The sequence below is a fragment of the Trichechus manatus genome, unplaced genomic scaffold (genome assembly GCF_000243295.1).
Source record: "Trichechus manatus latirostris isolate Lorelei unplaced genomic scaffold, TriManLat1.0 scaffold00132, whole genome shotgun sequence".
NCBI lineage: Eukaryota > Metazoa > Chordata > Mammalia > Sirenia > Trichechidae > Trichechus > Trichechus manatus.
Window position 1 is genome coordinate 7,399,432 of NW_004444068.1, and position 26,222 is coordinate 7,425,653.

Below are 26,222 nucleotides of genomic sequence, written 5' to 3' on the forward strand. Positions count from 1 at the left end.
CTCATTTTTCTCTTTTATCTATATCTATTTTTATCCATTATATGCCCAGTTACTCATGACACTTTTATTTTGTTACAAGTCTTCTTGTCATTTGACCAATATTTTTAAGAGTTAAACCCTTAGTAAGAAGGTTTCTTATCAGTACCCACTGTAGAGCCTTAACAGGCACTGTAGCAACCATAGATTAAATTTTACAACAGGAAGAGTTTGTAGAATCTTAAATTCAGATTTAAAAATAAATTACAAGTAAGTGCAGTAGTGTACGAATGAGATATGATACCAGATGTGAGAGCAACGTTTTTTTCTCTTTCACGTTCTCATAGTGTAATATTAGAGTAGTATAGCGTTAGAGCCTGAGTTTAGACAGGCTCTGACTCTGCTACTACTTGTGGGAATCAGCTTTGGGCTGATGATCTTGATTCTCCTTTCCCCATGAGGTGGTCAGACATAACTCCACTCTTCAACCTTTTTACCAATTCTGACACCAGCTGTCCTTCCCACGGCTCTCTCTACTTCTCTTCTGGATTCAATAATGTGTTGCAATGGGCACACAGAACTCATGGACCATACTTACAGTTGAGTGGTTTATTAAAGAAGTAACTTGGGATCAGAATCAACAGGTTACAACTTGGGATCAGGATCAGGAAGCATGTAGGCAAAGTCTGGAAGGCTCCCTTGAAGTGGAGAGCACATCCCTCCTTCTTCAGCGCAGGACAGCTCTCTCAGCTCCTCTCGGCTGTGCAAGCAAGCAGGCTCTTCTCTGCCATGCACGCCCCCTCTCAGCCCCCTCAGGACAGGCTCCTTCTCAGCCCCTTGAGGACAGTCCTCCTCTTGGCCGCCTCAGGACAGGCCTGTCTGCCTTCGGGCTCTCTGCTGTCAGCTTCTGCACTGCTCACAGGCCCAGCTCATAGCCGGTGTAGCAGTTTTGTTCAGCTCTCTCAGCTGCTTTCCTAGCCGCAGGTTTCTGCTATCACCATTGACTCTGCCACAGAGACACTTGTGGGCCTCTCTCTGTCTTCAGTGTTACAGTCCTTGACCTGTGTTACAGCTCTTTTAGAGGGTTCCTCCCCTCCTGTCTCTGCGCATTCTCTCTTCTTGCCTCTCTTGCCTTTTCTCCTTTTTGCTTCTTTCTTTCTTCTTCTGTCTGCCAAACTTTGTGGGATTGGCTGCATATATAAGCAAACTCCTGGTCAATTTTAAGACGTAAACCTCCCACTAGGGCCATGAACTGACAAATCCCCTGTTGGTAGGCTGATCACTTCATTTGCATGAATATATTGACCAATCCCTGCAAGATGTGTAAAACAGACCAATCACAGGGCAGTCTGCAGCCAGGGTCGACAAAAAGTCTCAAATCATCAAGATGTTTACAGTTTACCCAGGGAATGTCAATTAACCTGGACAAAAGTAGCAAACCCTCTGGGGTAGAAAACTAGGGCAAAGGTAACTCCTCAGAGCTTCAAGGGAAAAGTCTCTCAGGCTCTTTTTCCAGTGAACCAAGGCAAAAGGCCACGTAAAGGAACTCATTTTACAACACATAGTACTTGATTTACAGGTTTCTGTAGGACCAAAGTGTCATATCCACATCTCCTTCCATTTTTGCTTTTTGAATTTTTAAAAATGTTTTCCTTCACTTTCGCTTTTGTAAATGAGAAGAAGGAAAAACAAAACCTTTTAGCTTAATGGGAAATAACATGTTTCTGTTGTATATTCATTTTTTAAAAAATCTGTTGTTTTATCATTGAAATAGCCAGGATGTCAAACTTCAGAATTTTAGAGTAAACTAAAGCACGAATGGTCAACAGCTATGAATGCTGGATAGATTTGTTTTTTTTGAGTGGACAATGTACCACCACCACAATCACACACGCTTCACATCACTTAAATATATACGTTGTAAAGTTTTTAGAATCTGTTTAATTATTCATCACCAGTTTTCAAGGATCCCTACTCCCCTGCCAATTAATTAATTGTGCTTCAAGTGAACTGAATATGAGATCTAGAAATACTATGTAGCCACAGTTTTCCTGTTTTAATGATGGGAAGGTATGTATGGGAGAGGCTTGTAGATGATGTTTTGTGAATTGTATTCCTTATATTAGAGCCCTAGGTAATATATTTGAATAACTGCTATGTGTTGGGCACTATAGAAGATAAAGTACAGATTTTTTTTTTTTGTGGTAAAATATATATGACATAAAAATGTTTCCATTTTAGCCATTTTGAAGTGTACAATTCAGTGACATTAATTAATTCACCATGTTATGCAACCATTCTCACTGTCTGCTTCCAAAAGTTTTTTTATCATCTCAAACAGAAACTCGGTATCCCTTAAGCAGCAACTCCCCATTTCCTCCAGCCCCCCCGTAACCACTAATAAACTTTTGTCTCTGTACACTTCCCTATTCTAGATACTTTAATATACTATGGGATCAAATAATATTTGTCATTTTGCGTGTGGCTTATTTCACTTAGCATGATGTTTTCAGGGTTCATCCATGCTGTAGCATACATCAGAACTTCGTTTCTCTTTATGACTGAATAATATGTTTTGTGCATCCAAGGAGTACCTATATCCATAATATGTATATATACATTCTTTGTATATCACATTTTGTTCATCCATTCACCTGTTGATGGACAGTTGGGTTGTTTCTACCTTTTGGCTATTGTGAGTAATGCTGCAGTGAACATTAGTGTACTAGTATTTGAGTTCTGCTTTCAGGTCTTGTGGAGTATATACCTAGGAGTGAAATTGCTTAGTCATGTGGTAATTCTGTATTCAACTTTTTAAGAAACTGTCAAACTGTTTTCCACAGTGGCTGTGCCATTTTACATTCCCACCAGCAGTGAACCATGGTTCCAATTTCTCTGCATCCTCACCAACATTTGTTATTTTTTTATTTTCTGATAATAGCCATCTTGGTGGGTATAGAGAGGTAAATACCTCACTGTGGTTTTGATTTGCATTTCCCTTGAGGGCAAGTGGTGGTCCCTGGAATCTACAGGTCACTTTGGGTAGTATCGACATCTTAACCACATTAAGTCTTACAGTCTAGGAACCCTGTGTGTCTTTCAGTTTATTTAGATCTTCTTTAATTTCTTCCAGCAATGTTTTATAGTTTTAGTGTACAAGTCCTTCACCTCTCTGGTTAAATGTATTTCTGGGTATTTTATTCTTTTAGATGCTATTGTAAATGCATTGTTTTCTTTATTTTCTTGTCAGATTGGTCATTGCTGGTAATTTTTCTGTGTTGATCTTGTACCCTACAACTTTGCTGAATTTCTTTATAAGCTCTAGAAACTTTCTTGTGGATTCTTTGGAATTTTCTATATATAGGACACTGTCACCTGAGAATACAGAGAGTTTTACTTCTTTCTTCCTAATCTGGATGCCTTTTATTTCAAGTAGCTATAAATAAGTACTTATTCATTTCAACTACTTCAAATATTTGTTGAAAAACAAATATATGCATAATAAACAGTGACATAATAGTGCTAACACTTAATAGTTTATGAATCCCTTTTCCACGCATTTCTTCCTACTTTGAGATATATGATTTAGATTTATTTCTATTTTACAGATGAAAAAATTGAGGCTCAGGACAGTTAAATTCGCATGTAAGCAGTCACATTTGAAAAAAATTCAATGTTCTGTTTTCTTTTAACTACATACATTTCCATTTTTGAGAAGAGTTAAAAAATATCCTTTAGAGTAGGGGTGCAGGAGAAATGTACCCAGATGCTGGTATTTGAGTAGGCTTCATAAATAAAGAGGTGGCATTTGAAGACTATAGAATAATTTCAACAACTGTAGTTGGAACAAATTGCTAAAAAGCAGGAAGGTTGGAATTTGTGGGATACAAATTCGAGAATAATACAAATATATTCACCTGATGAGTAGAGTACATTCAGGAAATACTGTGTGTATATGTGCTTTGAGACCATAAAATGTACAACTTCAATGCCTGGCTTAGAGGGTTTAGAGTGAATTTGGAAGCTAATGGGTAGCTACACACATACCGGAAGTGACCAGAGTTGTGTTTTATGTGTGTCAGAAAATAATAGAAGACCTTGGAGACTCTGAGGCTATTGTAATAATAACCTGAGGTGATAGGTACTGTAGAAAGGAAGACATGACTGTAAGAGACATGGTATAGGTAGATGGTAGTATCTAAAGGATTCCAGATACAAGCTGAGATAGCAAGTTGAATCCAACATAATACTAAAGTTTGAAGACTTGTAGAATGCTGATTTGGATGTGTGGGGCATAAATCGCCTCAGGTGGTGCTGATTATGAGATTCTGAAAGGACATCTAAGTAGAACTGATAGAACAGATAGATATGGAACACTGGAGTGGGAAGGATCTGAGCATGTGTTACATAGAATGGCAAATAATGGAAGGAGAGTTTCCTAATTCTCAGGGCTTCAAACCAGTTCATTGTGTTCAAACCTCTTCTGAGAATTTGTGTTTCTAACAAGTTCCCAGGAGATGCTAATGCTGCTGGCTAGGAACCAGTTCTTAGAACCACTAGCGTAGTAGTGGTTCTCAAGATTCATTATACATAAGAATCACCTGGGGATCTTGTTAAACTATCGATTCTGATGCAATATATCTGGGGTGGAAATGCAAATTCTCAGCAGTAGTTTGGACTGGAAAGAACAAGTTCAAATCCCTGCTGATCTTCAAAGTGGATGAGATTCTTAAGTGGAAGAGTACAGAGCTGATTAGAGGTCTGAAAAGAACTCAGCTGTACACATATAGGGCCAAAATACAAATCAGTGGCAGAGATGGGAGAGAGGACATAGGAATCCAAATGTTGAGAATTTTTAGAGACTGTTCTCATTTTCATATTTCTCAAATGTTAGGAATGGGAAGAGCGAGGTCAAAGCTTAGGAAGACTCCTTGAATTTACACATGATTGGGTGATGACTAACCTTAAAATTATTTAGAGCTGATAAGGTCAAAAGCAAGATCTTAACAAGTATCTTTGTTTTTGTTTATAAGTGTGTACATATTCTTTTATTAAAAATGCATAAATATGATTATACTATTTGTAGTACACTCTTTTCTTTGCCTGTCCTTGAATGCATATCAATCTATTGTTACTAATGACTGCATAATATTCGAGTGCTGGGGACCAGAATAAGTCTTTTTTTCTTTTAGAAGGTACATAATATTACTCAAGTTTGAGAAACATTGAGTTAAAGGGAAAGTATTTATGCCTTTGTTGTAATATAAAATCCTTGGAAAGCAGAACCTAAAGCCATTATTATTCATTAACGTTTCATTGTATGAGATTGTCAAGCTTGTCATCTACCTGGCCTTAAAGGATGAAGTTTATTTGTGGGGTTGAGGGTCAGGGAAGTAGTGTAGAAAACCTGTAGTACAAGTACTGTTGGATGAGGACAGGGTCTCAATTGGTGTTAAGTGTGAGGGGTGGGGGCAGGAGGATGGAATTCAGGAAAGTTGGGAGAAGGAAGTTGACAGTTTCATCAATGGACTAGTGCCAAATATTGGGATGATTGGTAAGGAAACCAGTCTGGGAAAAGAGATATTGATAGGAGATCCCAGGGAGGTCTGTGTTTACTTGGCAATTCTGTCTTGGCCCAGGCAAGTTCTACTTAGATGTCTTTTCAGAATCTTATGGAAAAAAAAGTGACTGGTTTGGCTTGCTGTTCAAATCATTGCACAGTGCTTCTCTTTTCTTTTTGTTTTTCAATTTTATTTTGTTGTTGTTGAGAATATACATAGCAAAACATACACCAGTCCAGCCATTTCTAGGTGTACAGTTCACTGACATTGATTACACTCTTCAAGTTGTACAGTCATTCTCACCCACCTTTTCTGAGTTGTTCTTCATAAACTCACTGGTCCCTAAGGTTCCTATCTAATCTTTTGAGTTGCTGTTGCCACTTTGATCCCACATAGATGGTTCTTAAAAGAGCATAATGCTCACGGTAGATATTTTTTAATAGTTAAGCGAAATTATTGTTTGGTTTTAAGAAGAGTTTAAGGGATATTTTTAGTTTATGTTTTAAGATTATCTCAGGGCAGTAGTTTCAGTGGTCCATCCAGCCCCCTTGGCTCCAGAGTCCATGAGAATTTGAAGTCTGGAGTCCATGAGAATTTGAGATTCTGTTCTGCCTTTTCCTCCTTTTGATCAAGATTTTCCTATGGAATCTTTGATCAAAATATTATATTCAGCAGTGGTAGTTGGGCACCATCCAGTTCTTCTGGTCTCATGGCCAATGAGGCAGTTGTTCATGGAGGCAATTAGCCACACGTTCCATATCATTCTTCTATTCCTAACACTCCTTCTTCCTCCGTTGCTCCAGGTGAATGGAGACCAATTGTTGTGCCTTGGATGGCCACTTGCAAGCCTTTTAGACCCCAGGCACTGCACAGTGAACTAGGAGGTAGAACAGAGGCACTAAACATGTTATTAGGCCAATTAACTGGGATGTCCCTTGAAACCATGACCCTAAACCTCTAAACCAAGGAACCAAATCCCATGAGGTTTTTAGTTGTACATAAGCACCCTTAGCAGCTGTTGTCTTTTTTGTTGTCATTAATACATCTTATCACACAACTTTTGTCAGTTCAATTTTTTCCAGGTGTACTACTTACTTACAGGAATCACAGTTGCTGGCTGTGGCATCCTACCCTTAATCAATGTGATTTTTCCATCGCCGTTAACCCTCCCCCTTCTCCCCCTACGTCCTGTCACTGGTCACCACTAATAAACTTTGGTCTTCATACATCTGCCTTTTCTTGTCTTTTTATACAAGTGAGAGCATGTGGTCCTTGTCCTTCTGTGACTTGATTTCACTTAGCATAATGTCTTAAGGCTCCATCTATATCGTAGCATGTATGAAGACTTCATTTTTCTACTGGCTGAGTAGTATTCCATTGTATTTATGTATCCCACTTTTTTAATCCATTCATTTGTTGATGAGCATTTAGGTTGTTTCCACCTATTGGCTGTTGTGAATAGTGCTGCAAGGAACACTGGTGTACAAGCCTCTTTTTTAGTTGAGTTATTTGTGTTTTTGTTGTTGAGGTTTTGCAGTATCTTGTAGATTTTAGAGATTAGATACTGATCAGATTTGTTGTAGCCAAAAATTTTTTTCCAGTCTGTAGATTGTCTTTTTACTCTTTTGGTGAAGTCTTTTGATGAGCATAAGTATTTGATTTTTAGGAGCTCCCAGTTATCTAGTTTCTCTTCTGGCGTTTGTGCATTGTTACTTATGGTTTGTATTTGTTTATGCCATCTATTAGGACTCCTAGCATTGTCTGTATTTTTTCTTCTATGATCTTTATTGTTTTCGATTTTATATTTAGGTCTTTGATCAATTTTGAGTTAGTTTTTGTGCATGGTGTGAGGTATGGGTCTTGTTTCATTTTTTATTTTTCTCCGTACAAAATTTATACGTAATTGTTATGTGACTCTAATTGTTCTCCCCATACTGTGATAGCACACTGCTCCTTTCCACCCCTGATTCCTCATGTCCATTCAACCAGCTTCTAACCCTCTCTGCTTTCCCATCTCACCTCCGGACAGAAGCTGCCCGTTTAGTCTTGTATCTACATGAGCTAAGAGGCACACTCCTCACGAGTATCACTTTATGTCCCACAGTCCAATCCCTGTCTGAAGAGTTGGCCTTGGAAATTGTTTTTAGTTCTGGGCTGATAGAAAATCCAGGGACCATGCTTTCCAGGGTTCCTCCAGTCTCAGTCAGACCATTAAGTCTGGTCTTCTTACTAGAATTTGAGCTGTGCACCCCATCTTTCTCCTGCTCCATCCGGGACTTCTGTTGTGTTCCCTGTCAGGGCGGTCATTGGTGGTAGCTGGGCACCATCTAGCTCTTCTGGTCTCAGGCTGATGAAGTCTCTGGTTTATGTGGCCCTTTCTGTCTCTTGGGCTAATTCTTTCTTTCTGTCTTTGGTGTTCTTCATTCTTATTTCCAGGTGGGTTAGGACCAATTGATGGATCTTAGATGGCCGCTTGCAAGCTTTTAAGACCCCAGACTCCACTCACCAAAGTAGAATGCAGAACATTTTCCTAATAAGTTTGTTATGCCAGTTGACCTAGATGTTCCCTGAAAGCATGGTCGCCAGACTCCTGCCCCTGCTCTTCTGTCCCTCAAAGTGTGTGACTGTATTCAGGAAACTTCTTAGCTTTGGTTTAGTCCAGTTGTGCTGACTTCCCCTGTGGTGTGTGCTGTCCTTCCCTTCACCTAAGATAATTCTTATCTACTATCTAGTTAGTAAATAACCCTCACTCTCCCTCCTCACCCTTGTAACCATCAAAGAATGTTTACTTCTGTGTTTAAACTTTTTCTTGAGTTCTTATAATAGTGGTCTTATACAATATTTGTCCTTCTGTGACTGACTAAATTCACTCAGCATCATGACCTCCAGCTTCCTGCATGTTATAAGATGTTTCACGGCTTCGTCGTTCTTTATCGTTGCGTAGTATTCCATTGTGTGGATATACCATAATTTGTTTATCCATTCATCCATTGATGAGCACCTAGGTTGTTTTCATCTTTTTGCTACTGTAAACAGTGCTGCAGTGAACATGGGTGTGCATATATCTATTTGTGTGATGGATCATATTTCTCTAGGATATATTCCAAGGAGTGGGATAGCTGAATCATGTGGTACTTCTATTTCTAGCTTTTAAAGGAAGTGCCAGATTGATTTCCAAAGTGGTCGTACCATTTTACATTCCCACCAACAGTGTATAAGTGTTCTAGTCTCTCCACAACCTCTCCAGCGTTTATTTTGTGTTTTTTGGATTAATGCTAGGCTTGTTGGGGTGAGATGCTATCTCATTGCGGTTTTGATCTGCATCTCTCTAATGGCTAATGATTGTGAGCATTTCTTCATATATCTGTTAGATGCCTGAATATCTCCTTTGGTGAAGTGCCTGTTCATATCCTTTGCCCATTTTTTAATTGAGTTATTTGTCTTTTTGTTGTTAAGGTTTTGCAGTATCTTGTAATATCTAGTAGATTTTAGAGATTAGATGCTGATTGGATTTGTTGTAGCCAAAAATTTTTTCCCAGTCTGTAGGTTTTTAACTCTTTTGGTGATTGTTTCATGTTTTTTTTTGCAGGTGGATATCCAGTTTATTTTCTTTTTTTTAACTTTTAGCTGTCCTATTGGGAGTGAAATGGTATCTCATTGTGGTTATGATATGCATCTCTTTGATAATTAATGATGTTGAACATCTTTTCATGTGTTTGGTGGCGATTTGAACGTCCCCTTTGGTGAAATGTCTATTCAAGGCCTTTGTCCATTTTATGATTGGGTTATTTGTCTTTTTGTTAAGTTGTCAGAGTTTTATATGTATTTTGGTTATTAAATTCTTGTTGAATATGTGGTTTCTGAAGATATTCTCCCAGTCGGTAGCTTGTCTTTTCACTTTTTTTGGTAAAGTCTTTTAATGAAAGGAAGTTTTGATTTTTTTTCTGTGTTCCCATTTATTTATTTTATCTTTTGCTGTTTGTGCTTGTTATTGTAGTAGATAATCCATTGTTAAAAGTAGACCCAACAGCATTGCCCCTGTATTTTTTTCTAAGAATTTTACGGTTTTAGTTTGCACATTTAAGTCCTTAATCTATTTTGAATTTGTTTTTCTGTATGTTGTGAGGTATGAATCCTGTTTCATTTTTTGCGTGTGCAAATCCAGTTCTCCCAGCACCATTTATTGAAGAGACTCTTCTTTCCCCATCAAATGTTCTTAGCACCGTTGTCAGAACAAGCAAAAAACTTAGATGTGTGACCTGCACAGTGCTTTTCTTTGAGACAATTATCATTTTAGTATGTAACAAAAGTGCTTTATGTGTACTTAACATTGTGTTACAAAGAATATTTTTAAAAAATATAATCAAGGGGTGTGCAATTTTAATTAATTTTTTTCTTCCGGCTTCCCCAAGGAAGTTCTTCGGTTAACGTATCTCAACCCACTTTTTTTTTGGTGGGGGCAGTGGTTGAGTGCATGGCAGTGAGCAGTGTAATGACCGCTAGTACAGTTGAGGGTCACTGCCTTGGTTGCTGCTAAAGTGCCTGCTGTAATTATCCACCATTGTGTTTTAACATTAGTGTAAATGCCAATTTAGTGGAAAAGTTATGTAATATCTTAGTATTAATATAAAAATAATTTTAATCTTGCGAGCTCCCCAGAGGCTTGGGAATCCGAGGGTTCGATAGACCTCACTTTGAAGACCCAGTTTTTCGACTGAACAAAAGGCTTATCAAGCTTGTTATGATCATGATAAAGATAACGCATCTGGATTTTAGTTTTGAGCACTTTGAACAGCTTTAGCAGTGAAGTACATTTAACATGAAATGGAAAGGAAGTATAAAATTAAGATACCTGTTTGTTAAACATCTGTCTCTGCAGGTCACATTCTGTAACCTGGCTGGGTCAGAAACTAGAAAGAATGGGCAAAGCAGGACCTCAGTGTGACTGAGGAGTGATGCACTCGATTGTTCCTATGTGGGTTTTTTGGTTTGGCTTTTAAACAAAAAACCTTACAGTCCAGTGCTGCCAACTGTTTTTTCTTGCCCTGTGAAATAAACCTTTAGGGCTTTCACAGCCAGTTTCTCTTAGATTTCAATAAAACTTGAAAGTCTACCCCAGTTGATTGCTCTCATCTATCTCTACTCCATTTTGTTTTGCCCTTAGTCTTCCAGATTTACTAATAGCTGGGTTGTGTGTGTGCACATTGGCATATCAGTATATTATCTGAGTATTAAACCTGGCTTAAGTCTTCTTCACTTGATTGCAGCAAGCGTTTATTGCCTGCTAGGACGAATTGCTGATCTATTTAACAGTTTTGTGTTTTTTTTTTTTAAAACTTGGATCCTTGATCTGTATCAGTCACACATTTCTGCTATTAGACAATCTTCTGAACATTTTTACTACTGTCATTCATTTTTACTACCGCCGTTCCCAAGAATGAATACTTTGCTGCGTTGCTTAGGGCCTAGTTGTCCTTGTTTTGTCTAGTTAGGTGTTTGGTTTTTTTCTCCTAGGGGAACCAAGAAATACTCACTCCTTGTTATCTGATAAACTGTTTCATAAATGCTACTGTAGATAGTGTCCATAATTCTGTTAGTTGCACCCAGTATAATTTTCTCTCTGTTCCTATAATATCTCAGTTTTAAGCAAAATTTCCATCCATTTCTGTGATTTACTGCACTTTTAAAGCTTCAGCAGCATTCCAGTCTGTAAGATCCTCCTGGTATCACTGTTCCAAAGTTAGAAAAATAAATTAGTTTTGATTGAGATCGTTCCCTTACCTTTCTAATATTGGTTCCCATTCAAGTAAACCCAGAGCTTTTGATGCCAGTGGGATGAGATTAACTTCTTGATTTCTATCTTCTTACTTGACTTTCTCTAATTCTTTCCCAGACTGATGATAATGGTTTGCTCTAAGCCCTGTGACTGATCACCACTTATTCATTCAAAAAGATGTACAGAAATACGGCCTGTCTTGGGTTAGTGTTTTAATGTCTTGTTCTTTATAACTGTAGCCATGTACCTTGACTATAATCTATTTGATCATTCAGGTCCCGGTTAGAGTGGGAAAAAATGTAGAACAAAACTCAGATTCATGACAAAGACCAGACTTACGGGTCCGATAGAGACTGGAGGAACCTCTGAGACTGTGGCCCTTAGACATCTTTCTAACTTGGAACTGAAGCCACTCTCAAACAGTAGACCTATAAAATAAACAATAACACCTGTGATGAACGTGCTCCTTAAAACAACAATCAGTGAGAGACCAAACCAAACCCAAACCAAACCCGTTGCCATAGAATTGATTCTGACTCATAGTGACCCTGTAAGGGCCCCGGAAGGATGAGAAGCCAGGAAGGGGCAGGAAGACCAGACTAATGGAAACGGGGAACTCAGGGTGGTAATGGGGAAAGTGCTGACACATTGTGGGGATTGCAACCAATGTCACAGAACAATTTGTATATAAATTTTTAATTGAGAAGCTAATTTGCTCTGTAAACCTTCACCTAAAGTATAATAAAATGTTTTAAAATATATGTATTTGATCATTCAACACATTTATTGACTTCTTGCTAGAATCATATAATTTTATATTTTAAAAGATCTTAGCTATCATCCATGTAAAAGCCTGCTTTTTTGTGTGTTTGGGAAATTGAATTTCACATCTGTGAGATGGCTCATCAGAAGTCTTCATAGAAGTAAGGCTGTTATATTTAAATCAAAGTTGGCTCATATTATGGATGCTGGTGTACTGCTTTCAGTCTAGAGGGCTTTACTGAGACTCTTAAAATTGCTTAATTAGGACTCAGACTTAGTGTTGCCTATCATCAGATCGATGGCAAATGTTTATCTGTACAAACCATTCTTACCTTGTGGGCTGTACAAAAAACGGGTGGCAGGTCAGATTTGACATAGACTTTAGTTGCCTGACCACTGGTTTAGATCACAAGTGAAACAAATGATTGACACCAGAAGTCTCAGTTACTAGTGAGTAATTGATTTCATATACCATTTTCCTATGTCTTTATATAAAAGTCAGTGTGTATAGAGGACCAAACCCCCGCCGTCAAGTTGATTCCGACTCATAGTGACCCAATAGGACAGAGTAGAACTGCCCCGTAGGGTTTCCAAGGCTAAAGTCTTTACAGAAGCCGGCTGCCACAAATTGCTCCCTTGGAGCAATTAGTAGGTTCGAACTGCCAGCCTTTCGGTTAGCAGCTGAGCACTTTAACCATCGCACCACCAGGGCTCTTTGTATATAGGACAGTAGGTCCTAATAAGCATCATACGCAATAAGTGCTTAAATGCTTCTTAATGGCATGGGCTTATTTGTTTTCTATTTCTTTATATTCCCTAATTCCTGGAGATGTCCATCTGAGATATGACTAGTTTTCAAGTCTTCTGATACAGTTTTATAGGCCTATAATGAATGCTCTTAAAAATCCTACATGATCTGGTATTCTCCGGTGGCTTGTAAGAATCTGCCTCTTGTATTGACAAGAATCATTGAAGTTAGATGTGGAAATGACTGTCTAATTCAGCCTCCTCATTTTACAGATCAGGAAAAAAAGGCCTAGAATAGTCATATCACTGATCTAAAATCATATAGGCTAGAGCAAAACTGGGTGGGGCTAGACCTGAGATCTTATCTCTATCATGCTATCTTTAATATGGAGATTAGAGCTCTGGATGAATGAAAAAAGGGAGGAAAAAAGTAATTTGGAAATTAACCCCTTCTAGATTATACTTTCATTTCTTAAGATTCAGCATCTTTGGTGATCGTTCACCTGGTGATAACAAAACAACAACCAAAACAAACTCAGCGCAAAGCTTGCCTCTCACCATAAAAAATGAAAAAAGAACGTAGCCTTTATGTAAGATGTATACATTGTCAAGCACACCCTTAGGAAAATTATCTTTAAGATAAGCTGTATTGCTGAAGACTTTAAAAACTGACTTTTAAATTCCTTCAGTGTACCATGTTTTAAACACACAGAAGTGATATTACCTAAGATTGGCAGGTTTTAATTATTATTTTAAATTAGCAAATTAAGGGTAATGATTTTTGGTTTTTTTTTGAGTGCTGCTCCTGAGAATGGTTTAATGGAGGAGGAGGAGAGAACCTTTGCGGGCAGAGGATTACAAAATATCGGTGTCGTGATGTTAATCTCTTCATCTTTGATATTTCCAGGAGGACAGGATAGGTTCACAAAGATAGAGGCAAATTTGCAAGAAGGTAGATCCTAATAAGTATGAACTTATCAATATTTTTAGAATTCTCAGATGAATGATTAAATGGAAAATGGCTAAGGTTTGTGTTGATGGTACTGACCAACATGACTTCTCTAATGGGTAAATTGATTTAATTTCTTAGCCCATTCTATCTCACTCCCCCCTCCCACTTTTTTGTTGTTGTTCTGATATTTTGTAGTTAAAAGATTCACCATATTGAAGAAATGGCATGTCACACTGTGTCTTGGTTTCAGTGAGAAAATCTGACAGTTTCCTACGGTAACCCAGCGGGTAGCATGGCAGCAGATGAACGGTTACTTTGCTTCACAGAGGGTTGAGACCTCCTACCCAACAAATAAAATAATTTTGATAGATGATTCTGTAGGAGTGTCAGAGCTGTTATTTAGCAGAATGTTGTAGTGATCTGTGTGGACGGCAGAGGCTGGGTCCCCATGTAAGCTGTGCAGTGATGGCCTGCGCTGTACATGATGGCTCTGGCAACCTATGTTGTGGCTCGGAATTGGCAACTTCTAAGAACCTTTTGGAGCCCTGGGGGTACAGTGGTTAAGAGTTCAGGCTGCTAACCAAAAGGTCAGCAGTTTGAATCCACCAGGCCCTCCTTGGAAACCCTGTGGGGCAGTTCTGCTCTGTCCTGTTGGGTCACTATGAGTCGGAATTGACTTGACGGCAACAGGTTTTTTTTGGTTAAGGACCTTCTAGTGGTAAGAATCTTGATTCTTTATAGTGATTAGGTACATTATTTTACGCGATACATTCATACTGTGTTTTCTGCACTGGTGAAAATCATTAGTTTAGTATTTGAATAACATTTCCAAATGCATACATCTATATATAGAAATGCTGTTCTCATATGTCAGTACTGTGGTGTTAAAATGAGGAAGATGATACAGAAGGGGAAATTAAATAATGCATATAAGACCTAGCCCCATACATAGCATACAAAGCAATGCAAATATACTTGCTCTTTATTTCCATACCATCCAAATTAATGAGAAGCAGTGCATACACAGATGGGAGCAAAGGTTACAGTTCAGAGATTTTGAATTAGAAAGAAAATTCGTTCCTCCGACACTGTGCCTATTCTACGTCCTTTGCATACCTACACCTTACCCCCAACCTCAGGGTCTATGTGCTCATAATTTTCTATATTTTTTCTTATCTAAATTGTAGTTAAATAATTGCTTTTGGATAAATGTTGACTCTTGAATGTCCTTTTTTCCTTTGGTTTCTGGGATGACTGTTGGTTTTTCGTTCCAGTTCTCTGAGTGTTTATTTTTTCCTTTCTTAATCTATTCCTTAAGTGTAGGTGATGCTCAGATTCCTTGGCTATATCCATACACTGGCGAGTTAATAACACTTAGAATTCACGAGCAATAGTCACTGAGTCGGAGTCGACTTGATGGCACACAGCGACAACAACAAGTAGTAGCAGCAGCAGCAACAAACCCTAAGTGCTTACTGTGTTCCAGGTTTCGTTCTAAGAACTGAACTTATTAGCATGTTAGTTCATTTAATCTTCACACAATCCAAAAAAAAAAAACAAAAAAACCCAAAGGTACTATTGTTATATTTTGTTTTATTTTTTAATGTGAAAACTGAAAGAAGTCAAATAATTTGAACACAGTCCTCATATTAAGTGGTGGAGGTCAAACCTAGTCCATCCATCTTCAAAGCAGTTCTCTGACTAGACTATGAACTTGTGGAAGGGACTCTGTACTTTTTAACTTTGTATTCTTAGCATTTATTAAAGAGCCTGGTATTCAGGACATGTTATGTTTAAATAACTGAATGGATGTATAAATCCAGAAATTCATGACCTCAGCATACTTGCTTGTAGAGAAGCAGATGTTGGCACTCTGGATTTGAATGCTGAGAGATCTTCCATGAATTTGTGTACTCCCTTGTCTGCTTGGTGTTCTCTTACTCTTTTATCTTGAAGACTTACCTTGTGTAGCTCCTTTATAACAGCTTTCCTAACTTTCCCAGGCATACTGAGGTTGGACCACCCATGAGATTTATAACATATTTGCAGATCGGTCACCTCTTAAGGCTGCAGTTGTTGAGGGCAAGGATTTTCAGACCAAGTTCTGAAATCAGCAGTGGTAGAGGCAGTGAAAACCCAAACCCATTGCCATTGTGTCGATTCCGACTCATAGCCACACTATAGGACAGGGTAGAAATGCCCCATAGGGTTTCCAAGGCTGTAATTCTTTATGGAAATGATTGCCACATCTTTCTCATATGGAGTGGCTGGCGGGTTGAAACCACCGTCCTTTTGGCTAGCAGCTGAGCACTTTAACCACCAGGGCTCCTCGGTAGAGGCAATAGCCTGTGAAAATATTTTATTGTCTTTTAGTATAATTTCTCTTTTTCAACTTTTAAACAAACAGCTGCAGATAATGTAGATACATATATATATATATATATATAAAGATAAATTTCTATTTTATTACAGTCTTAATAATACTGTTACAGGTATCCCTCGCTTTTCGAAAGTTTACTTTATGCCACTTAGCTTTAATGAAAGACCTACTTTAACACCTGTTTTCGCTAACCGAAAGAAATGGGAAGAGGATTTTCGCTTTTATGAAAAAAGGCAAAAATAGTGGATATAGATAGAGTTCAGTGTTTGTTTTGCGGAAAGCAGTTAAAAGGCAGCAGGCACCCCGAACAGCGATGGTGGTGCTGCCGTCTCCTTCCCTGGGAACTAACTCAGCATCTCAGCATCAAGCTGCCATAGCTTTGAACTGTCTGTGAGCATCTGTGCTTTATCTCTATTTATTTTGTGCATTTTTAGCAAGATGTATCCTAAAGTATCAGAAAAGCCTAAGAGAGCTCTTAAGGGTTTTATGTGTTATTTGGTGTGATTTGGTAGGTTATTTTTTAGGTCTGGGAATGCTCAAAAATTTTTTTCCATGGAAATTAATGGTAATTTCTTCTTTGTTCTTTGCCATTTTGGTTTATGAAAGGTTTCATAGGAATGCTCTGCTTTCAGATAAGTGGTTCAAACTTGTATTATTTTTAAAATTTTGCTGTGCTATGGGTCAAATGTTTTTTGTTTTATTATTGATGAAGTTAATTTTTCATCTGGAGGGATTATAAATTGGAACAGTTTCTGGGTGGGGGCGGGGGGCAATTTGGCAATATTCATTAAGACTCAAAATAGCCATTCATCCATTCCCTTTGATCCGGTAATTTACTTCTAGGGAATATTCCTGATCCTGCGGAATATTAAAAAATGCACGACTACCAAAAAGAAATGGCAAGACAGAAAAACCCACAAAGTATAAATATTCTCCTAGCTATCTTAGATATGGAAAACAGAATCATCTAAATGTTGAACAAAACAAAAATCTAATTCATATCTATTATGGAATAATGTACCACCATTGTACATTGTGGACCAAATTTTGTAAAATAAAATAATTTTGATTGTACATTTGACTTTGCATCATGCAAAGGTTTTCCAGACCTCTAAACAATGTGTTGAGGGCTGAAGATTTAAGAAGATAATCTTTCTTGCTTTTTTTCTATCCATAACTCTTTCACTATATTTCCAGTCATTTAGATTTAAAATAATGTGATGTAGGGTTATAGTTGGTCACTGACTTGTTTCAGAAATGAGATCAGGAAAGAATGTGATACCTGCTCTGATTGAGGCTGAAGTCAGAAATAGTACTGGTTATGTGTAAGAAGAAACTAAGAGATGATTAAACATTTGGAGTATTTACTGTCCAGTGTGTGTGTGTGGAACTGAGTTTTGTGATGCTGAAAATGCTGTACATACTCAGTTGACTGAATCATAGCCGAATTGCCTAAATGGTCCTCGGTTTTTATAGCATTTTAAGTAGTTGATTGCCTATAACATTGGAGTTTTGAATAAAAGATTTTTTTAGTTTATAAACTTTCTGAGAGTTAAGATAGAATAATACCAATTGCAGCAAGCCTAGATTTGAAGTTCTCTAGCGAGGCAAGCACTGCCGCCAGGCTTTACACTTGCTCTAAGAAAAGCAGATTCTCTCCCAAGTAGAATTTTTTAGTGTGATAGTTCTTATATACGTCGATACAAAGATACTTAATTTTTTTGGAACTCAGTAATTTACTAGTTAAGGATGAATAAGTAAGATCAGGCAGAACATACAAATAAATACCTTGTGATTTTAGGAAATGTGAGTTTATTTCAAATATCCTGTTTATTTCATAGGTGGTTAAGCTCATAGTACCCTCCACCAGACCTGACACCTGGATGATACAGGGTGAAGACTGGATGAGTGTTTCAATCCTGTTTTGTGACTTGGTATGAAGACAGTTTTTCTGAAAGGTGTCACAGTGGATGAGATACAATAGTAAGATATCTTACATTCCCCTTGGAAATCTAGGCTATCTAGTATGGGAGTATTTAGTCTTCACCCAGGGCAGGTGAAGACTACACCACACCATAGAGGAACTACCTTGGCTGTATAAAACAAACAAGCCACAATGAACTGGTTCTGCGAAGCCATAGAGAGTAGGCTCCTAGTGAAGTGGTGGTATTGTCTCTAATTTGTTCTTCGGCAGTTCGGCTTTTAAGGTGTTTTTCAAGTGGGTGACACTGAGGTTTTAAAGCAAGGATTGTTCAGTCTCTTGTTCTTTTTGCAGGTTCTTTTGATGTTAGGATTGGAAAGGATTAATTTCATACCAAACCATATTCTAGAATTAAGTGTCCTTGAAAGTGGATAAACGCAGGCTTTAGAGTCTATGTAATTTACCGCAGCTGTGACTGAAACCTCTGGCTCACTAACACTTTTAAAAGACATATTTGTTTTTATCCTTCCCCTTTACTGCAAAAATGTAAATTCCAAGGTTTGGGGTGACTTTATTTCATCTTTCTATTCCTAATCTTTAGCACAGTGCTTTGCCCATCCTAGGAATACACTAGAGAAGATGTAAGGGAAAATAATGAGGTTCCTTCTCTCTAAGAATGTAAGGGGTAGAGCTGAAGTGGACGAGAGCTTTTGAAACACTGTTAAAATTTGAAAAATTCACCCTTTTCCCTTAAAAATTTACTTTTGATTGCCAGAAACTGACATAGCACTAACATCAATGGGATGGACTATGGAAGTTAACCATTTGTTAATAATTTGAACAGATAAGAACTTTCCTGCTTTGCTTGTTCAGTATGTTTTGTTGTAACTTAAAAAAAAAAAAGGACCAGCAATATACACTTATTGGAAGAGTTTTACAGACAATAATTTATATCACTTTAACATGTATTTTTCAAGTGCTTGTGGTCTGTTGTATGTGGCATTGTTTCTCTGACATGGAATGCATTTAGGTGATGTTGTAGCGCCACTGATCACTGCTTTAAGTTGAGGCATTGATGGCATTTACTTATTAGAACCAGGCATTGTTGAAAAGCTGTGCATCGTAAATACAGTTAGTTCTCGTTATTGGCAGTAGTTACGTTCTATAATGTTGTCACGAACACTGAATTGGCGAATACTGAAGCATTGGTTCTAGGGAAGATACAAGGTTAGGTTTCTGCAAGCCTCTAGTCATAAAGTTTCCATCAACCGATCAGTACAATACGTAACCTTGTTTTATATGTGTTTCTGTATAAAGACACCTAACTTAATATGTATCACTGGTTCATTAACATTGAAGTCACAGCCAGCAGCACTATAACTCCAGCTGAACGAAGTTTATCTAACACACGTATTTCCTGTGTAAGATACATCACACCCTTCTTGCACTTAGTAACACTAAACAGCACTCCAGCACTATGCTTGGGGGCCATTTTAAACAGCAAAGTCAACAGCAAAAAAGCACAAAAATGAGAAGAATGTGGCAGTAAATACACGGTGAAAAGGACACTTGTTTACATTTTGAGAGCTGAAACAAGAAGGTAGAGCATCGCCTTGTTAGAATTCAGCTGGGAACATGCACATCAGGCAACTCAAATTTTTGACTGCTCTGTGCGTGTCCGTGAATGACTGCGAAAGTGCTGGGAGTATTGATTTTGGAGTTACAGATAAATTTTAGCAAGTAGGTGGATTTGCAAATCCAGAATCTGAATAATGAGGATTGACTCCTTCAGTGCCGCTCATTAACTGAGTGCTGGACTGAATGATATATTGGAGGAAGAGAATACTTAACTCTGTTTTCTTTGTCAGTCTCCCTCCCTTGAATTCCACCTAGCCTATCTCAGTCTCTTTAACTTCGGGAAATCCTAAAAATCATTGTCATTAATTGTTCCCCAGACAAACAGAAACATGAAACCAGCATGGTTAAATTAACGTAGCTATTTTTGGATGGCTTGAACTCTAGCATAGACTTCTGTGAATGGTCAAGTTATGATTTGATTTATTATAATTTCATAAGGGGTGGAATTGGTTGTTTTGTTTTTTAAATCTTCATAAACTTCATCAGGCTTTTCAAAGGCAATTAAGTACCTACTGTGTGTGCCACAGTTCTACTCTGTCCTGTAGGGTCACTATGAGTCGGAATTGACTCGATGCCAGTAGGTTTGGGTTTTTTGGGTTTTGTGTGGGCGGAGCAGTTTCCTGCAGCACGAGTGACTGGGGATGAGGATAAAGGTTGAACAAGATACCCTCCACAGCATTTCTCATCTAATATACAATACCACAGTAACATCGTGAAAAGAAGTCCTGAGCCCAAATCAGGAGGGCTTACCATAACCATTCTATTAAGTATATATTGAGAATTCAGGTGAGGTAAGACTAATTGTACTCTTTGAATTAACTTTTTGGGGTAACTTTTTCTTATATGAAGAAATTGTGTTATTCTTTCTTCATGGTTTTCCATCTCAGTAAATGGCAGTACCACCCACCCAGTTGTCCAGAAAAGAAACCTTTGCTTCTTCTCTACATCTTAAATATTTTCCAAATTTTAATACCTCTCTCCAGCTCCACTGTCACCATCCAGGCTATACTCCTCTGGATTACTGCAACATCCTCCACTCTTGACTCCCTTAGTCTCGTCGAATTTCCCTCCAGTCTGTTCTTTATATTATAGGCAGCATGATCTTTCTAAAATGAAAATCTGGTCATAGCCCTACCCTGCTTAATCAGTGAATTCATTTTCCCTTAGTGCTGCTTTCAATGGCCCTTCAGAATATGGTCCTTGCCTGCATTTCAAGTTTTACTTCATGTCTCACTTGCACTCTTAAACCACACACCCATCTTCTGCCTCACTCAGCCCTTCTACTGAATGTTTCCATTCCCTACTCACCCCTCGCCCAAACATTCTTTACCACCTCTGCCCCCACCACAGGCCTTCCAGTCTGAACACCAGTTAGGCTTCCTCTAAGATATACTCCTAAACTGCTAAATGAGGTTAGAACATCCTCTGTGTGTGTCCGCTGGAAGATTGTTATTAGCTCTTTATTTAACTTTCTTCCTTTCTGAACTATAAGCTTCATTGGTGCTTAACCACCCTCCCCCCTCCCACAAAAGAAAAAAAAAAAGAATCCATTGCCATGGAGTCAATTCCGACTCATGGTGACCCTATAGGACAGAGTAGAACTGCCGCATAGGGTTTCCAAGGAGTGGCTGGTGGATTCAAACTGTTGGCCTTTTGGTTAGCAGCCGAGTTCTTAACCACTGTGCCACCAGGGCTTCGATGAGTGCTTAGTCATAGCTTAGGACAGTAGCAGTTTCTGTCACATAATAATCCCCTCAGATGCTTTTCAATTTGTGCTTTTAAAATATATGGTGAACTCTGCATCATAAAGACATCCATGACGTGGCAGGACTGTCTACCAAGGCCCACAATGTTAGATACCCCTTTTTACTGAATAGATGTAAGCATATCCTTTAAATAAGACAATTATCCTTCAAATTTCGGTGTCCATTATTAACATCATATTGGAACACAGCCTCACTCATTTGTTTACATATTCTTTATAGCTGCCTTTGCACTACAACCCATACCTAATAGATCTCCATCTTCTACTTCGTGGAGCCCTGGTGGCACAGTAGTTAAGCGTTCAGCTGCTAACCAAAAGGCAGCGGTTTGAAACCACCAGCCACTCCTTGGAAACTCTATAGGGCAATTCTACTCTGTCCTATAGAGTCGCTGTGAATCAGAAACTACTCGATGGCATGGGTTTGGTTTTTTGTTTGTTTGCAGTACAGAAGCAGAGTTGAGTAGTTACTACAGAGATTATAGTATGGCTGGCAAAGCATAAAATATTTACCTTTCTGACCCTTTACAGAAAAAGTTTGCTGACCCCTTCGTTAGATCGTTTCTGTGATACAAGAATGGACAAGTATAATTAGACATTTTAAGTCATGTCTAAGTGTCCCGCCCACCCTGTGATTAAGGTCTAAGTATCTCCAGTAAGAGAATGTCATTTGAGTTTTGGCAACTATATTCCAACCTCTCTACCTTATACATATCTAGAGTCTTTTTGACATGTGAGCATTATAGATCAGAAATTGAGAAAGAGAAACTTCAAATTCTGCCAAATTATTTAGACAAAATAAGAGTAGAAGTAGATGGCTTGCTGTCCCCTCTGCGCCGCTGAGTCCTGCCCAATTTGGACTGAAATAAGTCTTTTCCTAAGTAACTAATATTCTGATTTTTCAAATTTACTTTTTTTTTTTTTAACAGTTGAGAAAAAGCAGAACAACTTTTTATGCCATTTGGTATAATCATTAAAATATGATACGGAAGCCCTCTTAATTTTAAATAATTTTTTCCAATATGTTATCTTGCAGAAAAATAACCTCAACCATGTTTTGGTTATATAATCATTTCACTAACTATTGGATATAACTTTATTTGTTAGGGTTATCATTAGATAATACAGAACCTTCTTTTTATGTCGTTTAATAAAATCAAATGGATTTTACAACATTGTTTACATTTTGTTTAAAAATATTTTATTGAGAAAATATACTTAATTAACTTTGTTTTATTTTTAGGGTTATATCCTGTGTTGTGATCTCATGGTTTAAGTGGGAATAAAGATGAGTATAAGCAGTGATGAGGTCAACTTCTTGGTATATAGATACTTGCAAGAGTCAGGTGAGTACTTTTATAAAGTAAATAGGCCTCAAATTATTTTAATATTCTCAAAATACCCTTTTATGCCTTTGAAATTTGTATCAGTCCAAACTGTTGACCTTTGTATGTTTCCTTAATGTCTGGACTGCTATTTTAAAGCTATGTGTTACTGCATGGTTTAACTCTCTGACTCTTTCAAATATGTTGGAATCATCTTAGACGAATATTTGTAATAAAAGATTTGGCTTTCACTGTTCAAAGGCCACTTTCATAACTTGTTATGCACTGGGACTATTGCACATGGTTAGTAGGAACATATAAACTCTTAGATACGATTGGTTTGATAATGTATGTTCAGAATCCTCAATTAACTTTTATTGGTCCTAATTGCAGGTAGCATTTCAAAAGCTAAATTAGAGTATTTTTTCAAGATACTTTCGTAACTGTTATCCCAACTGATTAAGCATATCCTTGACCTGAATTCTTACTAATACTTGGTGGGTGATAGATAAATCATTTGTAATGAAAAATAAATCCGTGATCATCCAAGTTTTCTAGACACTTTAAGCAGTATAGTCAGAAGACAGAAGGAATTCTGTAAGGGAACATGTGGAATAGAGTGAGGAAAATATACAAGTAGAAGATGGAGAACTATTGGGTATGGATGATGCTAAAGGTTCTTGATTGCAGTGTTAAGTGTAGATTGTTAACATGAGATAGAATCATTTGATAGTTAAAAATATAGCTGAGATTGAATTTTGGAAATCACACCTGAAAGTTATTGAATGTTGTAGTAGTAAAGCGAGGCATGGTACAGGGAAACCTTTGAGAGCCAAAACGCGATGGGACTGCCTTGTTTTTCTGGGTCTCGCGAGTTTTCTGCCTTTACTTTTCTTTCACTCTCTGTTAGTGGAAAATATTTGAGTTTTCCTTCTCGGACAGGTTTCCACCTTACACGGTTTCTGACTTTGGCAGGTTTTACTGTATAAAAAAGGCAGTTTGGGTAGTGGCATGTGAAGGAAGATGGAAGGAAGACAACGGAGGTCTAAGCTGTAGGACAGTAAGGACAAGGTAGATTTCCTGAGCCCTCGGTTTATGGTTTTGAGACTTCACTCATTCTTATTATAGGGGTTAGCTAGTTGCCCTTTCTCATACAAACATGGCCTTAGGTCTTAGATCAGACTGCAGACTGTTTGCTCAGATATGCCCAGCTGCACTCTGGTTCTGAGCCTTTCTCCTGGGTTTTCTATTCTCAAGCACCATCACTGCCCCTCTCTGGCCTGGAATAGCCTAAGAGGATAAGGTCTAACAAGGGCACAGAGGGAAAGAGAGAGAGAAGAAACTAGAGTAAGAAACCACGGGAGAATAAGTTATTATGAAACTGAGATTAATGGATTTTGTTTTCTTTTTTTTTTTGTTGTTAAACTGATATTGAAGGCAGATCCAAAAGAGGTGTCTCAGAGGATGTTTTGAACAAGATAAAGTGATAAAGTAAAAAACTAGCGACCTAGTGATTGTTGTAAACATAAGTCAGGAAATTGTTGTACAGTACTTTTGGCAAAAATGGAAATAATTTATTAGATCAAAATTAAACTGTGCTTTCTGCCTTTGCATCAGACCCCTGTTGAAGGCAGAGATTTAAAACTTTTGGACACTGAAACAAAAAACATTGTGAAGCATCAAAGGGTGGGAAATACATTGGCAACTGTTTAGGCTGAACGCAAGGAAATTGCTGCTTTGGGAGGTTAGAAACAGTTGAATAGCTCAGCAATGTCCTGTGGGTCACCTATGCTGAGGGGAAACGGGGCAGGTGGAGTTAGATATACTCATGAGCACTCAAGTCTTCTATTTCCAAACAGAAGTCCACAAATGGGTTTTTATGTTGCTGCAGGAAAGTAGTGTTATGAAAGAATTGCAGGAAAATAATACTCTGGATTAATTTCTGAAAGAGTACCCAGTGATAAAATATTATCAAAGGTCTCCTTAGAGTTGCTTATATTCTCAGAGAAAACCCTTCTAAATGCCAGGTTTTAAGATGTTTTATGTTGCAATAAAAATAAAGCAAGAATTATTTAAAAAGAAAAAAGGACTTCGTATGGTAGACTGATATTAATATTATATTAAGTCCCTTATAATAGTTTACTGTGTTCTTAGGTGTGTTCTGTGTATCCTTTAGAAAACTTGGTAATTTATAGCATACCGATGATGAAATGGAGCTCTGGTGGCACAGTAGTTTAGAGCTTGAGTGGTAACCAAAAGGTCAGCAGTCAGAATCCACCAGCTGCTCCTTGGGAATCCTGTGGGGCAGTTCTACTCTGTCCTGTAAGGTCGTTATGAGTCGGAATCAACTCCATGGGGTCCTTTTTTTTTTTTTTTTTTTGGTGATGAGGTACCATCTTAAAGGTCACATCTCTAAAAATGTAAACACTAGTCCCTTGGTAAAAATCGTAACTTCCTATATATATTATGATTTATAGGGGAAAATCAGACTTGGCTGCCATTTTCATTTATGGCGTTTTTCTAGGAATGCAGCTTACCATAAAGTTAGGAATAGCCTCTATTAAAGTTCTGAAAGTTTGACCACGTACATCAGAATCACTCAGAGAACCTCAAGTAAGGCCCAAGAATCTGCATTTTCTAAATGCCCCAGGTGATTCTTAGACACAATAAAGTTTGTAAGCCATTGGTCTATATTGGTTATAGGACCATTAGAAGTTGACAACAGGTGTGTAGCATGTTCACAACTTTGTGAAAGAAAAAGTATACTTAATAACTATTCAGGATAAAGTAGAAAGCATGAAATGGACACATACTGAGATTTGGAGTTTACAAAATGTTTCCTAAAGAGGAGTTGCCATTAAACTTGTGAGCAAGGTTTAATAGGAATGAGGAGGCATGTTTATATCATAAAGGGTGCCATGGGAAATTCATTTGAAGTTACTTCCAGAAATATGACATGAGAAAGACTAATAATGGTGGCACAGTGGTTAAATGCTCAGCTGCAACCAAAAGGCTGCATTTTGAACCCACCAGCCACTCCGTGGGATGTGGCAGTCTGCTTGCTAAAGATTACAGCCTAGGAAACCCTAAGGGACAGTTTTACTGTGTTACATGGAGTCACTATGAGTCGGAATCAACTTGAGGACACACAGCAAGAACAACACAGTGAACTCAGGGCAGGATTCAGAGAGAGGTCAATATCACCCAGAGTGTGAATGCTCATTATGGCTTTAGACCTGGGCACTGCCATCTATTTCAAAAGCTCTTTCATGCTTCTGATCTCCAATTATACATACAAATGGCCATTTTTTTTTTTTTATTGTACTTCAGGTGAAGGCTTACAGAACAAATAGTTTCTAATGAAACAGAAGTACACATGTTGTTTTATGACATTGGTTAACAACCCCACAACATATCAACCC

At 37.9% G+C, this 26,222-nt stretch overlaps 1 protein-coding gene across 8 annotated transcripts in view; it reads left to right on the plus strand.

The window, feature by feature from the left end:
• Nucleotides 1–26,222, plus strand: part of TBL1XR1 (TBL1X/Y related 1) — a 188,984-nt gene that overhangs the window by 115,275 nt on the left and 47,487 nt on the right. For 4 of the 8 annotated variants that reach the window (XM_023739357.1, XM_023739356.1, XM_023739358.1 and 1 more), the window contains one exon: nt 22,719–22,821. The exons of 2 other annotated variants lie outside the window; for them this stretch is intronic. In XM_023739357.1, the coding sequence (XP_023595125.1) occupies nt 22,764–22,821 (58 nt within the window). In that variant the 5' untranslated portion in view covers nt 22,719–22,763. Of the gene's footprint in view, nt 1–11,491; nt 11,517–17,995; nt 18,138–22,718; nt 22,822–26,222 lie in introns of those variants that run through there. 2 more of the 8 variants (XM_023739359.1, XM_023739360.1) reach the window with 2 other exon arrangements.